General features: G+C 39.8%; 1 protein-coding gene across 2 annotated transcripts in view; it reads left to right on the forward strand.

Moving 5' to 3' along the window:
• col4a2 (collagen, type IV, alpha 2) overlaps positions 1–19160 on the forward strand; it is a 50172-nt gene that overhangs the window by 21966 nt on the left and 9046 nt on the right. The window contains exons 5-29 of one of the 2 annotated variants that reach the window (XM_077579189.1): positions 9976–10110; positions 10189–10233; positions 10294–10410; positions 10488–10556; positions 10651–10686; positions 11599–11652; positions 11738–11773; positions 11874–11912; positions 12799–12870; positions 12948–12992; positions 13067–13114; positions 13204–13239; positions 13313–13357; positions 13512–13572; positions 13731–13844; positions 14328–14477; positions 14555–14626; positions 15140–15291; positions 15354–15426; positions 17285–17391; positions 17486–17669; positions 18042–18086; positions 18346–18420; positions 18506–18604; positions 18908–19129. In XM_077579189.1, coding sequence (XP_077435315.1) covers positions 9976–10110; positions 10189–10233; positions 10294–10410; positions 10488–10556; positions 10651–10686; positions 11599–11652; positions 11738–11773; positions 11874–11912; positions 12799–12870; positions 12948–12992; positions 13067–13114; positions 13204–13239; positions 13313–13357; positions 13512–13572; positions 13731–13844; positions 14328–14477; positions 14555–14626; positions 15140–15291; positions 15354–15426; positions 17285–17391; positions 17486–17669; positions 18042–18086; positions 18346–18420; positions 18506–18604; positions 18908–19129 — 2131 coding nt within the window. The remainder of the gene's footprint in view (positions 1–9975; positions 10111–10188; positions 10234–10293; positions 10411–10487; positions 10557–10650; positions 10687–11598; positions 11653–11737; positions 11774–11873; positions 11913–12798; positions 12871–12947; positions 12993–13066; positions 13115–13203; positions 13240–13312; positions 13358–13511; positions 13573–13730; positions 13845–14327; positions 14478–14554; positions 14627–15139; positions 15292–15353; positions 15427–17284; positions 17392–17485; positions 17670–18041; positions 18087–18345; positions 18421–18505; positions 18605–18907; positions 19130–19160) is intronic. The other variant, XM_077579190.1, reaches the window with a different exon arrangement.

Genomic DNA, 19160 nt, shown 5'->3' on the forward strand with positions numbered 1-19160 from the left:
GTTTCATGGAAGTAACGCTTGTTAATATGGCGTCCACATGGGGGGACATCCCCTTGAAGATACTGTAGCATCTGATTTACACGCAGGATATGTAACGGTCAATGAAGAGTGTCCTTCGGGCGGGAGGAAAAAATGATGCGGGGTCACCAGGGCGACGCCATATGTTCCCCATCAGGTCGTCTCGTGAAAGCTACACGGAGGGGACGGCCGCACAGGAAACAATTAGCTCTCGTAAATACGTCCCTTTCCCTCTTGAATTCCATTTTTCCTCAACGTTTACAATGTTGCCCTGAGTGATCACGCTCGACACAGGGTCAGGGGTCAAATGCGTTGAGGTATCCAATGGCTGATTTGTAGCCTGCCACCAGGCTGAATAGTTTAGTTTGGATTTGTACTTTGAATGAGCAGTGTCTGCACAAAGAGTATCACAGAAAAGTGAGCACACCCCTCACATTTCTGCAGATAGTTTGTTATATTTTTACATGTATATTTTACACAGTGTTGTGTCGTACAGAAAAATACTGCCTGTTGGAGGTCTTCATGGATTTAGCTTTTACTTGACGTCATGTTGTTCGTTAGGACATAAACTAGTACGCTCTATTTTGTCACAGTTGAATCCACAATCAAGCCAACACAATTGTCACGATCAAGTAATCAAGTAGCACTCGTTTCAAGAAACTGATCATTTTGGTAGCATTTGCCATTTTGACAGCATAAATGCCAAATAAGGCATACCATGATGAACTGAACTGAACATAACTATACAATTAACTAAAAAAAATAATGATTATGATCATTATTAAATAATAAATAATTATTAAATCTCAATTATTTCTTGTTACGCCAAGGAAGAAGATAATATTTTGCACCCAACTCCCAACTGTGACTATAAATAGTATCATTTGTCTATAAAATGTTTCTAAATACACCTCTGCAGATGAGCCAATACTCCTTCCGAGCTCTCTGACAATGAGAGCGCCACTGCCACCTACTGTAGTGGATGTGCAATTATACTTTATTCTTGTACGCCCAAAAAAAATCCCTGAGGGCAATCGGGAAACAAAGTATCAAGATTTTGTCAAACTCCTTGTTGCTATAGTTACCTAAAACTAACAAAGTAAACAAAACTATATACTGTATATTTTTTAAATCCATTAACAAAATACAATTTAAAAAAACAAGTGCTTCTAAATTTTTTTAAAAAAGAGTATGCCCAACTGAAACTGCATTTAACTCAAATTAACTACAGTTATAGCAGTTATCGATAATACATAAGCTTTCAGGGTACATTTTAATTTACAATTATTTGAGTACTACTGTACATTCATAGATCAAAGAAGAAAGGTTGAACAGTCATTTGGGAATTGTAGTCAACTTTATTACCCAATACTTAGTTATCTTTTTTCTTACACTTGACGAATAATTGATACATTTCTATTACTAAATGTACTAAAAAATACTAAAAACAAAATGAATAATATTTGTATTAAAAAATAAATAATAACTTCCAAACTCTAAAAAGTGAGAAAAAAACAAAGTGAAAGTAAAAAATTCTAAATGAAATAAAATGTTTACTATACTGAAAAATCTAAAAACCGTTATAGCACTGATGCTCCACCAAGGTTTAAAAAATATATATTTATATGCAAACATTTACGACATATTAAAAGATCAGCATTATCATAAAGTAGTTAGACAGTTAGGCAATTGGCAGATACAAAAGCAATAAGAGTCTGCATTTGAATTTGGATTGCAAGGAAATGGAATGGCCTCCTTATGAATTTTCATGTGACAATTCTACAGAATGCTGCTAACAAACAAATGATGACAAAATCACCACCACAAGCCTTTGCGCTTTTGTTCTTGGCGCAGGTAAAAATTCCCCAATGACTCAATTTAAGAGGTACTGTAAGTAGAAACTCCCTAAAAACATTCGTCGGCCCCAAAGAAGCAGTCATAATATAACCGTGGGAGCAAAAAGCCAAATGGATCTCATTATACATAAACACAATCAGACATCGTGCAGACGTTCTATATCGACACGTTTAGGGCGACACCTCATTCCGCACGGCGCGCCATTCAATATTTTTTCTCACGCTCGGACTTCGCAGCTGCGTCCTGTTTCGACACAGGCGTGCTTTGGGCCAGCAGGCATCTCATTCCTCAGACCTGAGGCAAGAGCGCAGGTGTCGAGCCCGGGAGGATGGCGGGGAAGTCCGAGCGCTTCTTGGATCTGCCCCTGGAGTCCGGCGCGGCCACTGGTCATTAAACGCATGCTCGGCAATTTGGATGCATGCGTGTGAGGAGGGTCGCGTAAACAAGGACTCGGAAGAAACAAAAAGTCGTAACTGACTGCAAAAGCATGCATCCGTCTGTCAAACATCCTTCCTTGCACCTTCGTTGGATATTTGAAGTCTGTGCTCATCCAGCGGGGGTCGTCGACGTTTTTCTTCAGCCGCAGGAGGATGGAGAAGACCCCCCTTATTTCCCCCCCTGATCCAAACACACTCTCATAGATATCCAAACATCATCTGCAGATGTTTATTTACTCTGCCTGAATTCTCCTTGGGGCATCCATCGCAACACCCCCACCAGTCAAACTGAGCCCCCACTTCATGGACATGGAGATCTCCAGGAAATGAGTTCACAAAAGTTACATCCAATACAAACTTGTAAATGGGGTCACATGGGACCAAAATTCCTCCAAGGGAAACTTGTCCCTAAAGCGCTTTGGTTCAATTCTGCTCTTGGATTTTTCCACTTTCTCGAACGGCTGCTAACCTTTAACCTTCTCTGATGTTGCAGGATAAACTGACCCAATTTGAATTTTTTTCTAAATGTATGTCATCATTTTCAAATAAAATTGTTGCGTTAAATTAATTAATAATTAATACATTGAAGTAACGGCAGCACGGTGGCTGACTGGTTAGCACGTCCGCCTCCCAGTGCTGAGGACGTGACATCGAGTCCGGGCTTCGGCCTTCCTGGGTGGAGTTTGCATGTTCTCCCCGTGCTTGCGTGGGTGCTCTGGTTTCCTCCCACATTCCAAAGACATGCATGGCAGGTTAATCGAACACTCCAAATTGTCCATAGGTGTGAATGTGAGTATGGTTGTTCGTCTCTGTGTGCCCTGCGATTGGCTGGCAACCAGTACAGGGTGTACCCTGCCTACTGCCCGAAGCCAGCTGGGATAGGCTCCAGCACCCCCGCGACCCTTGTGAGGAAAAGCGGTCAAGAAAATGGATGGATGGATGGATGGACATTGAAGTAACGATATTTTGGGTTCTGATGCTTTTGGATCATTAAAATTCTCTTGGTCAAATCGACCCATTTAAAATACAAAAAGTGTAACGGCATATGTGTAATCAACTATAAATATGAATTATAATGGTTGCTAATCATTCAATATAACAAAAAATATTTTTGTTTCTGATACGTTTGGCTTATTAAACATGACCAAAATTGACCGATTTTAAAGCATTTTAAATATGCATGGAAATGTTTGTTTTATATGCTCGGGTCAAATTGACCCGCTAACATATTTTGGGTTCTGATGCTTTTGGATCATTAAAATTCTCTTGGTCAAATCGACCCATTTAAAATACAAAAAGTGTAACGGCATATGTGTAATCAACTATAAATATGAATTATAATGGTTGCTAATCATTCAATATAACAAAAAATATTTTTGTTTCTGATACGTTTGGCTTATTAAACATGACCAAAATTGACCCATTTTAAAGCATTTTAAATATGCATGGAAATGTTTGTTTTATATGCTCGGGTCAAATTGACCCGCTAACACCATAGCTGTGCCTGAGAAACAAAATATAGACTTTTTCAAAATTATTTTTAATCAAGCTTTTCCTAGCCTTATTTGTATTCATTATTTTTTTTTAAATTATTGTTATTATCGACACTTTGAGGTGAAATAAACTTGTGCGGGTCAAACGGACCCATTTTAAAGTTAGGGGGAAAATGCTGCAGCTTTATTAATTAAACATGCTCTAGGTCAAATTTGACCCAGAGACAATTTTCATATTCATGTAAAGTAAAATCTAGAAAGAAAAATCTAGGATTAAATTTGTATTATTATTTTTTAAATCTAAGAATTGAATTTGCGTTGTTTAATATTTTTCGTTTGATAAAACAACCCACGGGTCAGATTGACCCTAGCGAAAATAACAGGGTTTAAGATGACAACTTTTATTTTGAAAAAAAAAAAGTCAAACATCCATGAAGAATCTACAACTTAGAATTCAACTTAGAAACATAAATCTCAAATTTGCTTTAGCCTTTTCTCTGGCTTTTTGTGCCTGATTGGGACGGCGTGGCTCAGTGGTAGAGTGTTCCTCTCCCATCCATGTGGGTGTGGGTTCAATCCTCACTAATGATGACCATGTCAAAGTGTCCTTGAGCAAGGACTATTCCACTCTGACATCTGCCCATCCATTATCTATGCCGCTTATTCTTCTTTGGGTTACGGGTGAGCTGGAGCTTGTCCCAGCAGGAACCTTGAACCGTTCGGCACATAATGAAAAACACACATTCACATATATGGACATTAATTTAGATTCTTCAATTCGCTTCACATGGACATTTTGGAATGTGTGTCATTTCAAAAAGGATTAAAGTAGATTATACAATAAATATATAATAATTAAAGAATTTACAAGTGGTCATCTGCTGATTGTGAAATGCTAAACTGTCCTAGTTTTGATTTCTCTTCTTCTTCTCCAACAAAGCGTGCTTCCGGAGAGTTGTTTATGGGTTGATTTTTATTTCTCCCGCAGGTCAGAGGTCGGTACACAGGGCCGTGTGTTTCCCATCCTGTTCTTATTGGGCCCGTCCCAAAACGTCCCCCCAGGAGACAGTTCCCGGGACCAAATTAAATTTACGGCGTCAGACGGAACGACTAATAGATGTGCGATTTAAGAATAACAAAAATGCAAACACACAAAAGCCAGAGCGGGGGGGGGGGGGGGGGGGGGGGTCTTGGCCGTTTTCCGACAGATGTCATGGTGCCGGTTGAGACGTAAATATGTCACATCGAAACTACTTAGAGTTGTGTGACTAATATGAGAAAGCACATTGTAGTCTATATTGTTCCTTGTTTGCTGTCTTAAGAACCAGCTCGCGAACTGAGTGTGCGGTTTTATCCACTAGAGGTCAGCAAAGGCAAAACTTTCTAGGAATGTTAAAAACATTGGCTACCCACTATATGAAAAAAAAATAAATAGTATTATAAACCTCCTTTTTCTTTTTCTTTTTTAATAAATTGTATAACTCAATTCTGCTATGCCTCTCATTTATGTTGGGTGTAATTCTACTGTCAGCCACTAGATGGTGGCCCACTAATTTGACACTGTAAATTTGACAGAGGACGAGGGAAAACAGGAAGTAGACCTATTTCAAATTCAGCCTAGTTTTTTCTTGAAGAATATTCAACATGAAACCGTCTGTAATCCTGCTTTTACACCTACAGAAAGTGACGGCTGCAAATTCAAGTTATAATCTGCATCTTTGGGAATTATTATTGATGTATATTTGTGTGAGATGATAAGTTCAGTTTGTTTGGAAAAAAAATAGGATTTGTTTACTATAAACACTTAAAAGGATCCGTACATTAAAATATGATTTGTACAACGTTTTTGTGTCATCCGTTGCTCTTGCTCAGATCCAAAATGTAGTGACCCATTTTTAAAACAAACAGTAATCAATCAAAAGTGAGTTTATTTCTTTATTTTGGGTAAGAGCAGACTTTTTGATACAGCTTTTATAATTTATTAGGTTTCAATAGGCAACATTCAGGTGTGCCTAATAAAGTGGCTTGTTAGACCACACGTCCTTTGCGCAGGTCTTTCAAATTTGCACGTTCAGGTCAGAGGTTCCGTCTTTGAAGGCAAACTAGTCGACGTCTTATCTGTCTGTTTCTGACTTTTCAAAGGACAGGACACCTCAGCATCACTGTGATCGGTCAGCAGGTGTGTTTGTGTCTTACGATGTGTGTGTGTGCGCGCCAATGTGTGTGTGGAATTTTATGTTCTCTAAATTATGTGAGAAGGGATTGGATAAAACACAGACGCCATTTACCAGATCAGCATGGGAAACTCTCATATTATTGTTCCGTTATAGCTCGTGTTTTTATGTCTGTTCCTTAATTAGGGTCATTATTTATGGTCAAATGATGTAATATATTATGTTTTCACAATATGAGGCAATTTTATATGAATTATTATTTGCACAATTTTTTTTTCAAATCTAAAATATAGGCCATAAAATCTACACAGCATGTTCATTTTAATTAAAACATCACATCTCAGCTCAATTGCAATGAACTCGTTTGGGTTCACAGTGTTACAGTAGAGAGCACAGACAACAGCAGGATGTCTTTTATTTGTTATCCGTTTGCCTTGTCAAGAGATTGTCCCCTTGGCGTCCGAACGAGGGGAAGTACTTTGACGGCGATTTAGAAAGAGAGTTTAGGGAGAGGAAGGCAGGAAATGCTGGTAGAAGCAGCACAGGCCGATAACAATGGCGAGCTGAGGACGAAGAATGAAGGAAAGGAGGTGACGGCAACGCGATGCTGAAGAATGTTGAGTGTCCCAAGGCGGCGATGGAACGCAGATACCTCCACCAAGGCCTAAAAGTCATCTCTACATGCGCCTTCAATCAATACTTCATTTGACATTTTGCATTCACGATGGGCGTCGTCTTTCTATAGTATAAAATGATTTTTTTTTTTTTTGAATGCAGCATATTATGATCCCAAATGTTGACGTAGGCACATGGCTTTTAGATGGATGGATGGAGACTGGGGATAAGTAATTATTTCATTAATAAATGTAAGATGCATGTATGTCATTTATGTCCAATTTAAACATCGGGGACCCAGCATTGACCCCTGGGGGACACCCTCATAAAGATAGATAGATAGATAGATAGATAGATAGATAGATAGATAGATAGATAGATAGATAGATAGATAGATAGATAGATAGATAGATAGATAGATAGTTTAACTCAAACTAAAAAAATGAAAATATTCTAAAGTCTTGTCACATTTGTTGCTGAGATTTAGCCATTCTCCCACTAGAAAAAAATGGTTGATTAAAAATGTATTACTGTAGTTAATTTTCATTTAGTTTTACTAAACAATTAAGTATATTTAAATTATTTCTAAATAAAATATAACATGAGAATTGTTTTTTATTATTATGATTAACTTTTTTGTTACATATTTTTCAAACATTATTTGCCATATTTTATTTTATTATATTTCTATTTATTTATTTATTTATTTACTTCGTCTTAGACCTGAGCCCACTGTCCATTTGAAAAATAAAAGGTGATTGGAGACGTAGAGCACAAGTTTGCCATGGGGATTTGGACCCTTCATGACTGTCCAGCTAATGAACACAATTGTCTTTGAAAGGAATGTAATTTTATTTTATTTTTTATGCTGTTGTCGTTAAGATCCATGATTTTTTTATGGGTCATTTCCTCACCGAGCTTAGTGGTAAACAGTTAAAGTTGAAGTTAGTTTTTTTGTTGTTTTTTATAAGCTTTTTGTGAAGGCCACCATACTATAATTGACTAAGAATAATCCAACTCACCTGTATACTATAATTGGAAACAATGTTTTACTGACGGAGCCAAAAGACTCCATTTAAGTAGTTATTTTTGCTAAACCATATCCGGATAAAGTTTTGATTTAATCTATGAAAGCATGGAAATTGGGGGGTTGCAGTGCGTCATGCATCATCCTGCGAAGGGGCTTTTCCAGCAAAACAATGGGGAGCACATCTGTTTCTTTACACATTGACCATGATCATAACTGTCTGATCCTAATCTTGCCTGTAAGTGGTTCACTTCTGACATATAGAAGGTCTAGCAAATCTCCACTAACATTTCATATGTGCTATATGCATGTCAAGCTAATTGAAGACTCTAAATTGTCCCATTATGAGGACCAGCGGTATAATGGAGGGATTAATTTTATGGCTGTAAACGCATACACATTAAATTAGAGGTGCAGGTCTGCCCATGACCTGGAATCCGTGTTGTTATGGCGCCCCCATGCGGTAGCGTTTGGTTGTATTTATTTGGACAGAATGGTGGCGGTCTTGTGTGAACAGCTGCATGGTCCAGATGATGCGAGACAAAACAGAAAACACACACATCCGAAATGTCGGTCATCACAACTGTCTAGACGCGCACAAACACACACAGGCATCAAAATTCACACATTTTAGGATTTAATCCCCCCAACAACAAAAAAATGTGAGTGCACTGTTTTTTGTTTTAACAAAAAAATTATTTCTTTTTTAACTTGCTTTACAGTGAAGAGGGTGACATGGAGTGACCCACACTTAGCTGAAGCCTGGTGTCCCCATGACCCCAAACCATTTGGGGATGTTTTTGTTTGTCCTCACAAGAACATGTTCAGGCCCCCCAACCTTAGTGGTCCTCGCTGGCTGACCTTTTGCACTGTCAGACCAAACAAACAACGCCGTTTCCCATGATATCACAGACCACAAGTTTCGCAATCATTTGTAAACTCATAGTTTCTCCCGAGTCCAACACTTCAACCCACGTCTCAGACCACCGGAACCGCCCCCAACAGAGACACAGAAACAGGAATGTAGACAAGAATGTTGTTCTTTTTTTAATCTTTGTATTTACCTTTTAAGGGGGTATTTGTGTCCTACATTCGTCTGTGAGTGGGAGGCTGATGCTGTAGTAACACAAGTTGGCCACTAGATGAGTGTAAAGAGCTTTAAATGCCCAAAAAAAAGCTACGCTGAGATGAACACTGTGCACGAGGACATTTTAAAAAGTTGGCTAAAGGAGTGATTATTATATCGTCATATTAATACTTTAAAAACACAAGACTAGGATTTAATTTAATCTAAAATAAAATGAAATAAATGCAAATTAACTCAAAACACATTTTTAGAATAACATGACCTGAAAGTTTTTCTTTTAATGCCAGACTTTCTATAATTGAAAAATTTCTATAGACTCAAATTTAAAGTAAATTTAAATAAATATAACTTTTGTTGAAACTACTGTACCAGTAAAATAGGTCTACATATATGCCACATGGCCCAAAATCTAAAAAATTAAGAACCAGACTAATGTACAAAAATACTTAGTTAATATAACATGCAAAAATAAGAGGAAATTATTTAAAAAAAAAAAATAAATGCAACTATTTTACGCAAGCTTATTGCTGCCACACCCAAAAAAATACAATTCCATATTCTACAACACTGGTTCTCAGCCCCGATCCTCGACTACCCCTATCCAGCCTGTTTTCCACGTCTCCCCAGCCAACACAGCTGAGGATGTTATAGAGGCTTCATGCAGAGCTTGCTGATTAGCTGATCGTTTGAAACACCTGCGCTGCTTGTGGGAGACATGGAAAACAGACTGGATGGGGGTACTCGAGGACCGGGGTTGAGAACCACTGGTCTACAAGAATTAGTCATTTTTATTTGAAATTGAAAGAACATTTACTACAAATAAGAAATGATTCCAAAATTACCACATCTAATAAGAGAAGAAGAGAGGAAAATTGCTATAGTGGAGCCTTGAGATACAAGTGACCCGACTTACGAGTGTTTCAAGACATGAACTCTTTTTTTTTGCTTCTAATTTTGAGCAAAAAATGGACATAGCCGCGCTATATCCTGGCGGTGAAATTAACCCACTTCACAACAAGCAGATTTTCAACACTATGAACAAAACTTTAAAAAGAGGCCTCAAGCTGTTTGATGCCACTCCCATTTTAAGTTTACTGTCAAACTAAACATTAAACAATGGTAATTACCACATAAATTTGCTTTTAGGTCCATTAACTTAATGTTAACATATAATGGGAGACACTGAAAAATGTGACTAAATGACTCCAGTCTCTTCTCCCCCTGGACACTGAACTGACTCACACTTGCTTTTCCTTTCCTTCCTCAGGGTCAACATGGGCCTGTTGGTCCCCAAGGCATCACAGGGCCCCCGGGGAGGCCAGGAGATCTAGGCATCCAAGGGCCAAAGGGACACAAAGGTGACAGCGGACGGAATGGCAACAATGGACTCAAAGGAAATATGGTAAATTGTAAATCTATGGAATTGTTTGAAGAAAAAAACAACCTTCTGATCTGCTCATGTTAAATTGTTCGTCCACAGGGTATGACAGGCGTACCCGGCTTCTCTGGAAACGATGGAATTCCGGTAAGTAACTTCTTTTGTGGACACAATTTAAAACAATGAAATGGTGATTCCTTTCTTTAGGGCCACCCAGGACATCCAGGACCCAGAGGAAAGCCCGGGGCAGACGGCTGTAACGGGACAGCGGGAGAATCCGGCGTCCCGGGTCAAATCGGCCGTCAAGGAGTACCTGGTTTTCCTGTAAGCGTACCTCCAGAATGTTTTGATAGCAAATTGCAAATTGTACTTTCAGTACCTGATTTTGTGTTTCCTGTCAGGGCCAAGCGGGCCGGAAGGGGGAGAAGGGCGACACCTTGGATGTGACCGTGTACATGCAGAGATTCAGGGTGAAGAATATTTCTCATGAAACATTTGTGTGATGTCGACAAGCCCGTTTTGCTGTAGTCACATCATGTGAATATTTTGATCATCTCTCCGCAGGGAGACTCCGGCACCCCGGGAACCAATGGGCTACTTGTAAGACACGATCGTTGGATTTGTATTCATATGTAACGATGTATCATTTCAGTTAACCTAATTTTTAAACGGGAATGGCCCCTCCCGCCCTCGAGTCTCTGACAAAAGCCATGCCCCCTCCTGCATAAATGTGCACTGTAAAAAGGTCAACGTTAGCCACAACTGCTACGTTGAACTTGACTTGTTTATAATGGAGTGCTACTACAAGACTAAATGTTACCGGTTTGAAGTTTTTGGAATGTATGATCAATTAAAAATCAAAAGGCTGTGATTTTAATCAATGCTGTTACGCAGCGATGTCGGTAATTCCACGGGGCTTCTAAATCCTCAGCTGCCCTAAGGTCCCTTGACTCTGCTCACGTTAGCTAGTCTGATGCCCACTTGTTAGCAAACAAAGACAAATAAATAAATAAATGTTTGCCTTCTTCTGTTTCAATTCTTCTCAGTAAATCACGTAATCCCATCGCTGAGGAGCTAGTTTTAGAACAGATCCGTGGGCTACTCATGTTGTTCTTGTGGCTAACTAGTACCCACTGGCACTTATTTTAAAGACACTTGTGCAATTATCAAGTCTGCAAGCAGCCAATCATATGATAGATAGATAGATAGATAGATAGATAGATAGATACTTAGATAGAGAGAGAGAGAGAGAGATATTTAAGATAGATGGAAAAAAACTGTAGCAAAGCCAGCAACACTGCAGACATAAGTCGCAGCACCAGCTCACTGCCTCAAAATAAAAGCACCACATATTTTATTTTATTTTGATTTGAAAAGGCTGCAAGGGCCGGTCAGAGACTGGTAGGGCCGGATGTGGCCCGTGGGCCAGGGGTTTGCCAATGCCTGCTCTATATTTTAGTGAAATCTGTTGTCGTTGTAGACTTGCCTATTGTTTGTATGACATTTTCACAGGGCGCCCCTGGTAACAGAGGATGGCAAGGAAACCCAGGGATCCCAGGACCGAAGGTAATAACAATTTCACAAATAAAATAATAATAATAAATATTTCTTACAGGTGAGTGTTAAAAGTTTCACGTTTTTCTTCTTCTAGGGTCCACCGGGGCCACCAGGTCCTCGTGGCCCTAAGGTAACTCAGTCTCAAATTAAAATTTGCATGTGGACGACTTTTGTCACTCAATTTGATGCATTTGCTAATTTTTGTGTGTGCGTGTGTGTTTTCTGCACAGGCCGTGACAAATGTCCTCAAAGGGATGAAGGGTGACCAGGTTAGTGACCGCTTCTGTCAATGACATTGTTAGGCTATGTCACATGAACACACCCAGATACTTCATAAATAGACGCTTATTTCAGATCAGATGCCAGGTGCTCTCTGCAGTTAAGTAAAGACCTGGATGCGATTTGAGTAAACACAGTACAGCTGTCCCCTCAAACAGATGCCTACGTTAAATAAGGTGTCTAGTTTTTTTTTTTTTTTTGGAGACTCCAGAAAAAAAAGAAAGAAAAAAAAAGGTGTCTAGTATTCAGAGCAGTTTTGTAAGCAATAAAATATTTAGTACTCTCTGCAGTTCAGTAATCATCCCCCCCCCCCACCCCGACACTCCAGAAATAAAAAAATAAAAAAATAAATAAGGTGTCTAGTATTCAGAGCAGTTTTGTAAGCAATACAATATTTTGTACTCTCTGCAGTTCAGTAATCACCCCCCCCCCCCCCCCCCCCGACACTCCAGAAATAAAAAATAAATAAAAAATAAGGTGTCTAGTATTCAGAGCAGTTTTGTAAGCAATAAAATATTTAGTACTCTCTGCAGTTCAGTAATCACCCCCCGACACTATTTGGGAAAATGGGATACAAGCCAAACAACTTACTTCAAATTAAATGCTTTGTTCTCTCTGTAATTACACAAGCAAACACACCTGGAATCTATTTGAGGAAATAAGGTATAGGCCGCCTCTCAAATAAACACAATGCCTGGTGTCGTTTGGGAAAATGGGGAACTAGCTTCCGCTCAAATTGATGCCTAAATAGGATACCTAAATAGGATGCCTGGTTTATCTGCAGTTAAGTAAGAGATACTGGATCCCATTTGTGGAAATTTTGTTCTTTCATTTAACATTGGCAAGTTTTTTGTGTCATCTTTTTTTGCACCACAGGGGGACATTGGACCCCCGGGACTGCCAGGAAATTCCACTCATCCCCACAGTCAGCCCCCTTTCGGACCCTTGGTGCGTACAATCGCTGCATTGTCCTTCCTCAAATGCGTTTTGATTGCATAGTATGAAAATATGCACGTCATCTTTAGGGCCCGACCGGACCGAAGGGTTCTAAAGGAGAAACGGGGGATCTGGTAGGTGCTCGCCGATGCCTCTCATGCCCTCGTTTTATTACATAAAAGGCATTGTGACGATTGCTTAATTACAGGCTGACAACAAAGGAGAAACTGGAATTAACGGGTTCCCGGGAGCACGGGTGAGTACTTTTCCGCATATTCCAGTCTGACCTCTTTCAGGCCTGTGTTTCATTTTGTCTTCATTAATGCGCATTGGATGCATTTCTAGGGTCTACCTGGTGCACCTGGGAGGCCTGGACCAAGGGTATGCTTGTATGACACATCAAGGCTGATGATGTCACCTATTCCCCAGTGTTATTAATGAGTCTCTCTTTCAGGGGGATTTGGGGGAGCAAGGACCAATAGGCAGACAGGGTGCCAAGGTGAGTATTTTCATTTTGATTGAGAAATTCAACATTAAATGACATGACATTATTCAAATTTTGCTTTCAATTTCTATTTTTACTATCCCTGAAACATACCGAATAGATACTTATTTGTGGAGTCTACATGAGTTCTATTAATTTTGTATCTTAGGGAGTGAGAGGTGAAGCTGGAGAATTGACTTCATCTGGACTTTGGCCCTGGTCTTCAACAGGTATATTAAGTGATTTAAAAGAAATAACCAAAGTCTCCATGATTGGTTGATTATCTCTAATTCAGTTAGCGCAAGCACGGTAATGATTACAGATTTTTTTTTAAATGCCCAGATGCTAAAAATAATCGCTGTTTTTCTTTGTTTTTCAACCTTATAAGCTGGTGCCCTTGGTCCACCCGGTGAGCAAGGTCCCCAAGGTGAAAGGGGACCGATAGGAGATCAAGGCATTCCTGGACCACCGGGACGCACCGTTTCGTACACACAGCAACAAGGTTTGTGATAGCAATTAAAAAAAACAAAAAGATCAGATTCTTACTTATCAAATTAACGTCAAGGGGCAGACTGGCCATCGGGAAATTCGGGGGTTTCGCGAATAGCAGGTCCATTTTCAGCGTGCACTCCCTTCTGATGATTTTCCCGGACCGAATTTTGTTCCCAGTCTGTCCCTGGAAACAACCTATTTTCGCAAATAGTACTCACATAGATCACAACCGATAGCCATAATAAACTCCCAAAACAACTAATTTACTCTGAGAAATAAAAGACAAGTGTTGACTAGTGAGTGATACCATAAACGTCATATCTGTAGAGGTGACCTTTACAGTAATTTTGTACGCAATTCTGGAAAAAAATTGTGATCCGCTGACAAGAAGAGACCAAGGTACTCTCTACAGTTGCATAAATAAACCACTACATGAGGAAATACGCTACTCCAGGATCAAAAGTGAAACTTTTTTTTTTCCATGGTTGGTCAGTGTTTGATTACGCCGGGCCGTTTGGAAGAAAAGGGGAGCCAGGAGAGAAGGGCCAACAGGGGGAACAAGGAAGTCCTGCTGCCAGTGCAGGACCACCAGGCAACCCTGGTCGCCCAGGTTCTAGAGGTCCCCCAGGGCCCAAAGGAACATGTGAGTAAACAATCAGCATTATTAATTTGAAAGTAATGCAAGATTAAATGTCCAATGTTTCTGCCTGGCATATCAAGGGGGAGAGTTCTTCAAGGGGTCTCCTGGTGGTAGAGGAAGGCCTGGAAATGCAGGTTTCAAGGGACTCAAAGGTACTGTTTTTGCTAAGTAAAAAGAAAAAGTGTTGTTGTAGAAGTTGTTTTTTAACTCATTCACTGCCATTGACGGCTATAGACGTCAAAAATTCATTTGAACTAGTTTAAAAATGTTCCCACTTTTGACAAGAATATAAAAACCTAGAAAAAAATATATTGTACATTTTGAACAGATATAAAAATTTTAATTAATCATGACTTAACTATTGAAGTCATGCGATTAATTACAATTTAAAAAAGTTATCACCTGATGCAATAAAAAAAGAAAAGATTATTAAAAATTAATTGTAATTAATTGCATGACTTCACTAGTTAACTCACAAATAATCACAAATTATATATCTGTTCTAAATGTACCATTTTTCCCCCCCTAGGTTTTCATACTCTTGTTAACAAAAGTGGGGAAAAAAAGTTAAATAGAAATAGTTCAAATGAATTTTTGACGTCTATAGCCGTCAATGGCAGTGAATGAGTTAAGTTATGGTGAATTTGTTGCTTTTGTATTTTTAGGGGATCACGGGCAATGTGAATGCGCCGTTAACAACTCCCCAGCAGGGCCACCCGGGCCAGTTGGTGACGCCGGAGACCCTGGGATGACTGGAGAGTTTGGAAGGGAGGGTGACACTGGTGAACCCGGACCCTCGGGAGTGGATGGATTCCCAGTAAGAGAAATCAGACATCGTTCGATTTCCTGCTCACTTCACACGATGATGTCTTTTTGCAGGGAACCTCGGGGGTCATTGGTGAGCCGGGTCCAAGAGGCAGAAAAGGAGACACAGCTGTGGCTACACAGAAAGGTGTGCTTTACTTATTTGATTGTAGGCCACATGTGGGCTTTTGCTAAATTTTGGCATCAGTCATCGTCGGTCTGTCTTTTTTTTTTTCCTTCAAGTCAAACCAATCTTTAAATACTCTGTCAGCCCCTCATGATATTTTAACCACACTTCTGTTATCATTTCCGTTGCCACTATTTTAGGACCGACAATAAAACTGGCGCTCAACCTATGCTGTTCAATAATGAAATAAAGAAATGCATCATTATACCGTCACTGTATTCGGTAGTTGAATAACCAAACACAATATAAACAATTCCTATCCACATGAAACACATTAAATTAGTTAGCATACTAGCCTAAACTAGTAGCTACAACTGTCGAGACATCACACACGAGCATCCACGTAAGCTATAGTCAATAATTAACACTTGACACAGTACAGTCTGTAGAGTAAATTTTACTCTAAACAGAGTCTATTTGGTCCCACTCCAAACAGAGTAAAGTTTGCACTTGGAAGAGCGTAAAATATTCCGGGTAAATGTTACTCAAAGGACTGTGTACGAGAGAATTGGCCTATCCCATAACAAAAACCGAGTAAAGTTTTTTCACTCAGAAATTCAAAGTAAATTTTAGAAAGAATATTTTTGAGAACATTTTACAAGTTCATTTAAAAAAAAAAAAACGTTACACAAGTGTGGAGGAACAAAGTCACGACCTTCAGTTTGGAAGACTGCCACTCTACCACTTGAGCTATGCCACTCATACTGTTTGCTAACATCCAAAAGGAGATCCTCTTGGAGGTACGAAAATTCAAGATGACACGAGCGATATACTAACACACAGTAGGAGCTGCATGGCTCAGGGAGTAGATTGGCTGTCTCCCGACCTGAAGTTGTGGGTTTGTTCCTCAAACCTTGAGTGACTTTACTTTTTTTTTCTTAATTTATATATATATATATATATATATATATATAAACTAGTGCAATTTAGTCAAAATCTCTCTTTGCAAACTTGACTTAGAATTTCTGAGTGAAAAATCTTTCAAAGGTCTTTTTTTAATATATATATTTTTTTAATTTACTCTGAATATTTTGCTCTCTTCCACGTGTAAATTTTACTTTGTTTAGAGTGGCACTAAATAGACTCAGTTTAGTCAACTTTACTCAAGACAGGATCAATTTATTGAACCCTCCTTTTGGCATCTACACACAATATTAAAAATGTGGGAATACAGGCAATCTGTAACTTTGAAGTTGGAATGCCCACCTAATGCTGTAGCATAGCGTACGTAGGTCTTTATGCATTTAGCTCAGTTTCCCATTGCAGATTCACAGAAAACTACTGTAGGTGAGAGTAAATTAGCATCATTGCTAATAGTTTTAAGCAAATCATGTACTCCAGTTTTTCCCAATTGCCTTAAAAAAAGAAGTCAACCCAGAAAAAAATTCTTGACTATGATATGTCCTATGCAGCCCCACTAGTCTAAATACAATATTTTGGTTAGTATTTCATTAGTGGAATATGAGTTAAGCAGCAAAATCCAGCCGTTTTTATCAATATCAGAAGGCGACATTTTACAGAGCAACCGTGATGTCATCTTCAGTCGACAGCAAGTGGCAAAATGGCCGCCCCCTGAGATGGCTAAAGAAGCGCTGGAATTAACTTCATAATTTATATTCCACAAATGTGATATTAATCTGAACGTCATGTTTAGACTAGTGAGGTCACATATAATAATATTATTGTCAAGCAATATTTTAGGTTTACTTCCCCTTTAAGACATGATTAATCAACAATCAGATCCACATAATCAGCAGTTCGACACAGTGCCTGTATAGCGTCAATATTCCTTAATGCAGATGCAATATCATGTCCGCAGGCTATCGTGGAGAACTTGGGATTTCGGGATTAGTGGGTGAACAAGGAAAGCCAGGATTTCCGGGCCCAGTTGGTCTGCCTGGGTTTCCTGGCAATCGTGGTCTTCCGGTGAGTCCAGCATTCATTCTTTCATTCATTCCCTAAATAATCATCAATCATATGCATAGGATGGTGACGCTACAGGTGTTGTTCATGTAAACAGGGGGATGATTCCAGAGGAGAGAGCGGAGAAAAAGGTTACTCGGGTGTGCCAGGTCGAGCTGGAGCACCTGGACTAAGAGGAGAGCCAGGTCTAGAGCTTGAGGGTATCAAAGGCCAGTCTGGTTTACCCGGTGATGCAGGTCTTGATGGTTATCCGGGAGTTGCAGGAACACCTGGCAGCCCAGGTAAGAGGCATCTAATTGATTCAATGGCACACATGCTCCGCTGTTTCATTTGATGCTTCATCTAATTTTATTTTTTTTACTCTTTACACTTTTTTTAACCTCATATAAGCTCTTTTCATTATTTTTTTGCCAAGCACTGAATTTGAAAAGAGCAATCATGGCTTGAGAATTCAAAAGCAGGACGCATGATGAGTATATTTTACTATCGTACTGTGACTTTTCCTTCTGTGCCTCCTCCATGACACCTTTGTTGCAGGGCGCGCAGCCATCAAACCAGCTCGGGTTGAGCTTGTTTGCAAAATAATGCTTATGCTTTTGAATAACCGAATGTACCGAATGCCTCTCTCCTTCTGTTTCTCTCGCAACTGAAAGGCGGCTGTAGCCCAGCAGGAGATGGAGAACAATGGGATGTAACAGGTAGCGGGCATAATGATGTTTTTTTTTTAAGTCTCTTTGTGCTTTGCTTTGCGTGCATGATTTTATTTATTTTTTTGCCAGAATTGAATTGCTTTTAATTTGATGGTAAAAGTACAATTGTGTGTTGCTAATGTAAAGATAATGTGATTGCATCTATAAACACAACCCACGCTGGGCAGCAGACAAAGTCACCAGATTATTATTATTTTTTTTTTTTTTTAAATCATAACTAATGTGGTTTTTGTTACTTTCTTTTTAGGTCCTTGTGGAACTTTCCCAGGACCTCCTGGACTGCCTGGTTCTCCTGGACCCGGAGGATTGCCTGGTCTCACGGGTAAAGACCAGAAGCATCAGAGTGGTCTTGCTCTTTGGCAACTAGTGAGCTGGACTTACTTGTATTTTCTCTCATCAATGATTAGGTTTTCCGGGTGACAAAGGTGTTCCAGGTCTATTCGGATTACAGGGAGGAAAAGGAGAACAAGGAGACTACGGCCCAGGTGGCATACCTGGACCACCAGGTTAGCAATGACAGCTATGCAATCTATGAAACCTAATGTTTACTACAGGCCTGGACGTGTCATCTGGCATAAAGGGCAGGTGCCCGGTGGGCTGGCCTATTTTGGGGCCAAAGTGGTGCTATTTTATTATTCATTTTCTCAATTTTTCCACAAGAGACCACTGAACCAATCAGTGGCAGAGCTATGTGGTAGCCAGGCGTGGTTAAGAGTCGGGTGAACCAGGGCCAATTTTTGGTGCCAGTTCAGCCCTGGTTTACTACCTAACCATTTTGTTGTAATAACCCGAATGATCCCTTCTGATAGGTTTTTCCGGTTCCCGCGGTGAATTGGGCGTGCCAGGCAGAAAAGGGTCCGTTGGCTCGCCAGGCGTGCCTGGACTGTCCGGACGAATTGGACTACCTGGGGATAAAGGTGTACACGGGGAAGTATTGGGTGCCTTTCAGGGACCCCCTGGTGACCCAGGACTGTATGGGCTTCAAGGAAGCAAGGGTTTGGCTGGAGATCAGGGAGAACCAGGCTTCCCAGGTAAGGCATGTTTGAAAATACTTTTGCTCCA

Source organism: Vanacampus margaritifer, chromosome 11, assembly GCF_051991255.1.
Source record: "Vanacampus margaritifer isolate UIUO_Vmar chromosome 11, RoL_Vmar_1.0, whole genome shotgun sequence".
Classification (NCBI taxonomy): domain Eukaryota; kingdom Metazoa; phylum Chordata; class Actinopteri; order Syngnathiformes; family Syngnathidae; genus Vanacampus; species Vanacampus margaritifer.